The 6,956-nt window shown below is 56.9% G+C and overlaps 1 protein-coding gene across 1 annotated transcript in view; it reads right to left on the bottom strand.

Annotated features, from left to right (window-relative positions):
• LOC111160278 (caspase recruitment domain family member 14) overlaps positions 1–6,956 on the bottom strand; it is a 21,789-nt gene that overhangs the window by 2,640 nt on the left and 12,193 nt on the right. The window contains 5 exon segments of the mRNA XM_022523214.1: positions 1,230–1,403; positions 1,941–2,064; positions 2,786–2,849; positions 3,697–3,934; positions 4,188–4,314. Coding sequence (XP_022378922.1) covers positions 1,230–1,403; positions 1,941–2,064; positions 2,786–2,849; positions 3,697–3,934; positions 4,188–4,314 — 727 coding nt within the window.

Here is a 6,956-nt window from a genome sequence, read left to right as displayed (position 1 = left end):
GATCATGACCTGAGCCGAAGGCAGAGGCTTAACCCACTGAGCCACCCAGATGCCCCTAAATAAAATCTTTTTAAAAAAATAAAAATAAAAATAAACAGTCAAAACACAGCCGGCTTTTACCTTTCTTCCTGGATATCCTCTGTTCTGAGCACGCGTTCTCCTGGGTCAGACCGGTGCCCGCCGTGACGGGGACTCCCGCCCACTTCCTCCTGTCGTGCCGCACCCGCAGCAGCCCAGGCCCAGGGGCCACAGCCCACCGCACTGTTGCCTGGTCTGCGGCCTCACCAGCTCCTGCCTGCCCATCAGAGCCGAGCTCTGCCCCGCCTTCTCCAAAGCACCTGTCTCCCTTCCTGGGCCACTTGTGGAGCCAACAACCAGCAGCCTGTCTCGTCTCCAGGTGGCTGCCCCTCTCCAGCTCCCTTCAGGGAACCTGGCACATGCTAGACAAGCCGGACTCACTCAGCCCTTTGCCCTCTGTGAACCCCAGCGGGGTCTGGACAGAGCCCCACTCCGCCTCCGCTGGTAACCCAAGGCCTCCCGTCGCCATCGGCTGGCCAGTGCCAAGCTAATGAACAAAAACTCCCACAAAGCGGCTCTCCCACTCGCCAACCTCGGAACCATCTCTCCCACGTGCAGACACTCAGACCCTGTCCCCTGGCATCTAGGAGTCCAGATGGCCAGTTCCTCTCTGTGACTCTCCACGAAGGAGCTCTGGGGCTGAGCGGGTGAGGAGCCCTTTGGGGGTCCTACCCCGGTTGAGTGCAAGCCCCATCTGTCGGCAGGATCTGCCCCGGATTGAATAGCATCCCCCCAAGATACATGACCATCCAGAACCTTGGAATAGGACGTATTTGGAAATAGGGTCATTGCAAATGTGGTGAGTGAAGATGAGGTCATCAGGAGTAAGACGGACCCTGATTCCATGACGGGTTCCTTATAAGAAGACGGTGTGAAGACACAGAGACATGGGAGGAGGCCAGGTGACATGGAGGCAGAGACGGAAGTGATGCGGGTACAAGCCAAGGACCCCCAGACTGTCGGCACCACCGGAAGCCAGAAGAGGAAAGGAGCGCCTCCCCCTGAGAGCCTCGGGGCGGAGGGGCGGGAGGGCAGCACAGACACGCCTGGATCTCAGCCTTCTGGGCTCCGTCACCACTCGAGACTAGATCTGTTCCAAGGCCTCACCCAGCCACCCGATGGGCAGGTGGGGCTCCCAGGTGACACCGTACCTGCTGGGCATTTCTTAAACCCTTGGAGGAGGCACAGCTTCTCGCTGAGGATCTTCCCGACAACCCTGGGCACCAAGATCACTGGCCGGGGCTGGCTGGGCCTGTGGGGGTGCACCAGGGTGTAGGGCACCAGGGTGAAGCAGCTCTCGGCCCAGAAGCACGCAGTGGAGGGCTCTGTGGGGGAGAGGAGGCATGAGTGGGCCGGGCGCCGGACCATGCTGTCTGCCAGCCCCTCAGGCCGCAGGCTGGACTCTATGTGTTTGGGGCAGTAACAGAGGCTCGACTCCCCCCCCAGGGACATGTGCATCCCACACCCCGTGGCTGGCCGTGAAGGTCTCTCCGGGCTCAGCTCCCTGGGCCCACAGCGGGGACAGAGAGAAGCAGTTCTCCGCCTTCCCAGCACACTGCGAGATCCCCAGCCACGGGGCCCTCACCCTCACTGGCCCTGCAGGCCCAGGCCTTCCCTCGCTCTGGCTCCCTGCTCTTCTAGGGTTTACTTCTCTTTTCATCAGTCATATGCACCCAAAACACTTGCCAAAAAGAGGAAAATTAACTCAAAGTAATTCACCTTACTCTCAGTCCACTCCCGCTGTCTTCACTGCAGGGTTTGACCCGATGGGGCGCGTGCCACGCTGATCTCTGTCGTGACCTCACACCCACACCCACACCCATCACACCGAGGCCATCCAGGGTCCCCTTGGCCTGCACCACTGGGCTCACCTTCCAGCTTGCTGGGCTCCCACAGGGCCCCATCGAAGGATGAGCGCAGAGGGCTGGCCTTGGTTCTGTCCACACTGACGATGCGGACCAGCTTCTGGGGTCCCCCGGAAGACTGCTGAGGAGGGAAGAGGGACAAGCAGGTGTCCCAGCCATCTGCATCCTGGCGCACTGCCAAATCCAGGCTGGTCCCTGGACCACCAGGCTGTGCTCACTGAACAGCCAGGAGGCTCAGGCCCCATGCTGGAGGGAGGCAGAGGGGAGGCAGGATGGGGTCCTCAGGCAGAGTCCCCGAGCAGGGCACCCCCTGAGCACGGCGTCCACAGTGCGGGCATAAAGCAGGAGGGAACACCAGGGGCCCCCGCGGCCTAGCCCTGCCCCAATCCAGGGAAGCTGCCCTAGCGTCCTGCTCGGGGACAGCTGAACGGTCTGTGTCGGGACCTCAGAGGGACTAGGATGGGGTGCAGATGGACAGGCAAATGGGGTGGCCTAGGAGTGTGACACAGACAGCCCAGAGGACGGATCTGTGCCCACAGAGGAGCCTGCAGGCTGGGTGTGCTGTGCGGCCCCAGCAAAGACCTGGAGGGACCACCGGGGACAGACACACCAGGTCGCACCCATGGGGTCAGCGGCCTATGGGCCCTGGCCCTGGGCCCCCAGGCCATTACTAGCCCCTCTTCCAGCTGACCACAGACAGGGCCAGGACCCGCCAGGCAGGAACCTTCCCCCACCCCCCAAGATGATGTGAGCCAGAAGGAAGAAGGCCAGGATAGAGAGGCAGGCCCCGCCGTGGCACAGCCCTGTGTCCGGAATCCAGGCTGCCGGGTCTCCCAGCGCACCTTGCGGCCGGTGGTGCTTTGCTGAGCCATGTCCTGGATGAGAGCGATGAGCAGCTGCTGAGCCCTGCGCAGAGGAGGCCAGCCCTGACCCAGGGCAAGGAAGGCCCTGCCCAGCACCCCCAAACACACCCCTGCGGCCCCAGTCCCCGTCTGCACCCTGGGGGCAGGGAGCCCACTAGGGTCCCCTGGGGCGTTTAGAAAACTGCAGCTGCCAATGGATTTGCTCTGGTTAGGACCCCGCTGACTCCGTGGGAGCCTGGGTGTGGGCCACGCTCTGGAACCTTGCAGCAGCAAGCCTGCCGCCACCGAGAGGGACGTGGCTTTGGGGAGCTGGGCAGGGCGCCCTGCTCTGTGCGCTGCGGGGGCTCGGGAGCACGGTTCTCCGCAGGGCTGCTGCTGCTCCCTGGGAGGGCGGCCCACTGTCCCGGCTGGCCCCGGACGGAGAGGCTCCCCAGGACACGGGACTTTCCTGGCTGTAACCGAAATAGTCCTGGACACAGCAGGATGGTGGTCACCCAACCCGCAGGGGATGCTGTGCAACGTCTGGAGATGTTTTGAATCATCTTGGGGACAGAGGGGCTCCTTGTGTAGCGGGTGGACGCCGCTGAACGTCCTGCTGTGCCCAGACGGGCCCCCGTGTCCCAGCGAGCCAGCCCCAGATGTCACACTGGTCCCGGATGCTCTAGAATGGTCTAGGACCAAGGGGCATCCCTTTGCACAAAGAAACCCCACCTACACAGTGACATTGGGGGTGACCCACCGGGGATCCCTCCTCAGGGTGTCTGGTCATGCCCACCTTCTCCTCTTGGGCAGGAGGGCTCGCCCACAGGAAGCCAGGCCAGGCCCCTTTGGCCGTGCCTCCGGCCCTACCCAGGGAGGGGGAGGTGTTGGGGCGTGCCACCGCAGCTCACCGGGCGTAGTTGGGGATGGTGCCGTGCTCCACGCCCTTCGTGCTGTAGGGGCCCACGCGGTGGGCGCGCCAGCAGCCGCGGCCCCGGAACAGGGTGTCGCTGACGTGCAGGACATCACTGCATCGCACCTGCAGCTCCCCCTCCGCCCGCGCCTCCATGGCCAGGTTCACCCGGATGTAGAAGGAGTCCCCTGAGGTCACCACGTTGGCCTCCAGGTCCTGGACCAACCTCCTATAACCTGGTCAGAGATAACCCCAGGGCAATGATCCCCCTTGGGGAAAGTTCTGGAATCTGAAAGCAGGAGAGAAGGAAGGAGCCTCCCCTAGAGTCTTGGGAGCCATCCCGGTGCAGGAGCCAGTGGGTGGGAAGGGGACCCCCAGCTGCCCTGGGCCCTCTGCACACTTGGGGCACAGTCTAGTTCTGGGGTGCGCGCCAGGGGCTCAGGCCTCAGGTGGTGGCCTTGTGGGCTGGGCGCGGGGGAGAGTGTGTACCCTCCATGTTGACCTTCACAGACAGGCAGCAGAAGCCGTTCACCCTCTGCAGGAGCCCGACAGCCTGCTCCAGGGTCGTGTCCTCCATGGTGGCCTTGAACGAGGGCTCTGTTGCTTCGTAATCCACCTGAGAGCAAACCAGTGTTGGCCTCTTTCCACCCGGATTCTGTACTCTGCAGTAGGACCCGCTCACCCTTCCCGGCCAGCCGCTCGCACCCACCAGAGCCCTTGCCACCGGCCCTGCTTCAGGACCTCGGGCTTCTCCAGCGACACTCATCCCCTCCTGAGAGTCAAGCACCAGCCCCTTCCATCAACAGACGACCACGAGGGCCGAGTTTCCACTTCTCAAGACAGAGTCAAGCCTAGAGCGTTTCAGGTCAGGGGTTCTCAGCTTGGAACTATTGACATGTGAGGCCACTGTTCTGTGCTGTGGGGTTGCCCTGGGCCTTGCAGGACGGTGAGCAACATCCCTCCCCCCGCCCTACCCCACCGCCCTAGTGGTGGAAGCCCACGGGCACAGGGCTCTTGCTGTCCACCCGACTCGTTCTCCCAACCCTGGGTTGTTTCAAGTTTAGACGAGTATATATTTTTCAGGGCGCCTGGGTGGCTCAGTGCGTTAAAGCCTCTGCCTTCAGCTCAGGTCATGATCCCCGGGTCCTGGGATCGAGCCCCGCATTGGGCTCTCTGCTCAGCAGGGAGCCTGCTTCCCTTCCCACCCCGCCCTGCCTGCCTCTCTGCCTACTTGTGATCTCTGTCAAATAAATAAATTTTTAAAGAAATCTTTAAAAAGAAGAGTATATATTTTTATAATGAAAAAAATATTTCAGCTACAACAATCAGACAGCAAAAAGAAATAAAAGGCATCCACATTGTTAAGAAAACAATAAAACTTTCATTATTTGCAGATGGCGTGATACTCTATACAGAAAAAACAAAGACTCCACCAAAAACCTGCTAGAACTGATCTACGGATTCAGTAATGTTGCAGGACCCGAGATCGACGTACAGGAGTCCGCTGCACTTTGATACACCAATAATGAAGCAGTAAAGCGAGAAATCAAGGAGACAATCCCATTTACAACTACACCAAAACCCACAAGATACCTGAGAATAAACCTAACCAAAGAGGTAAAGAGATCTGTCCTCTGAAAACTACAAAACATGAGGGGCGCCTGGTAGCTCAGTAGGTGAAGCGTCTGCCTTCGGCTCAGGTCATGATCCCAGGGTCCTGGGATCGAGCCGCGCATTGGGCTCTCTGCTCAGCAGGAAGCCTGCTTCTCTTTCTCCCTCTGCCTGCTGCTCCCCCTGCTTACGCTCAGTCTCCCTCTCTTTCTCTGTTGAATGAATAAATAAAATCTTTAAAAACAACAACAACAACAAAAGAAAAACACTGATGAAAGATATTAAGATGACACAGAAATATAGAAAGACATGTTAAGTACACGGATTAGAAGAACAAATATTGTTAAAATGTCTCTACTACCCAGAGCAATCTACACATTTAACAGAATCCCTATCAAAATAACACCAGCATTTTTCACAGAGCTGGAACAAACAGTCCTAAGATTGTATGGAACCACAGAAGACCCTGATAGCCAGAGGAATGTTGAAACAGAAGACCAAAGTTGGCAGCATCACAATTCCAGACGTCAAGCTCTGTTACAAAGCTGTCATCATCAAGACAGAATGGCACCAGCACAAAAACATAGATCAATGGAACAGAATAGAAAGCCCAGAAATCGACCCTCAACTCTATGATCAACTAATTTTCGACAAAGCAGGAAAGAATGTCCAATGGAAAAAAGACAGTCTCTTCAGCAAATGGTGTTGGGAAAACTGGAGATTTTGTTATGTGCAAAAGAATGAAACTGGACCAGTTTCTTACACCATACAGAAAAGCAAACTCAAAATGGACGATAGACCTAAATGTGAGACCTGAGACCATAAAAATCCCAGAGGAGAACACAGGCAGTAACTTCTTTGACCTTGGCTCCAGCAACCTACTGGACACGTAGCTAGAGACTAGGGACTTCATCAAAACAAAAAGCTTCTGCACAGTGAAGGAAACAGTCAACAAAACTAAAAAGGCAGCCTTTGGAGTGGGAGAAGATACTCGCGAATGATGTGGCCAATAAGGGTCAGTGTCCAAAATACATAAAGAACTTACAGAACCCGACACCCAAAAAAACAAATAATCCAGTTAAAAATGGACAGAAGGAAAGAAATGGGCAGAGTTTACTCTCTGCCTACTTGTGATCTCTGTCTGTCAAATAAATAAATAAAATCTTTAAAAAAAAAAAAAAAGAAGTGGGCAGAGGACATGAACAGACACTTCTGCAAAGAAGACACCCAGATGGCCAACAGACACATGGAAAAGTGCTCCACATCACCCGGCATCAGGGAAATACACATCAAAACCACAATGAGATCCCACCTCACGCCAGTCAGAATGGCTAAAACTAACAAGTCAGGAAACGACAGACGCTGGCGAGGATGCGGAGAGAGGGGAGCCTCCTGCACTGTTGGTGGGAACGCAAGCTGGGGCGGTCACTCTGGAAAACAGTACAGAGATCCCTCGGAAAGTTGAAAATAGAGCTGCCCTACGACCCAGCAATCACACTACTGGGTATTTACCCCAAAGATACAAACGTAGTGATCCGAAGGGGCACCTGCACCCCAATGTTCATAGCAGCCACGTCCGCAGCAGCCGAACCACAGGAAGAGCTGAGATGTCCATCGACAGGTGAATGGATAAAGAAGATACAGTTT

This window comes from Enhydra lutris, unplaced genomic scaffold, assembly GCF_002288905.1.
Source record: "Enhydra lutris kenyoni isolate GAN:26980312 unplaced genomic scaffold, ASM228890v2 scaffoldscaffold75, whole genome shotgun sequence".
In the NCBI taxonomy this organism is placed as follows: domain Eukaryota; kingdom Metazoa; phylum Chordata; class Mammalia; order Carnivora; family Mustelidae; genus Enhydra; species Enhydra lutris.
Note: the sequence above shows the minus strand (reverse complement) of the source record. Positions and strands in the feature narration are given on the sequence as shown.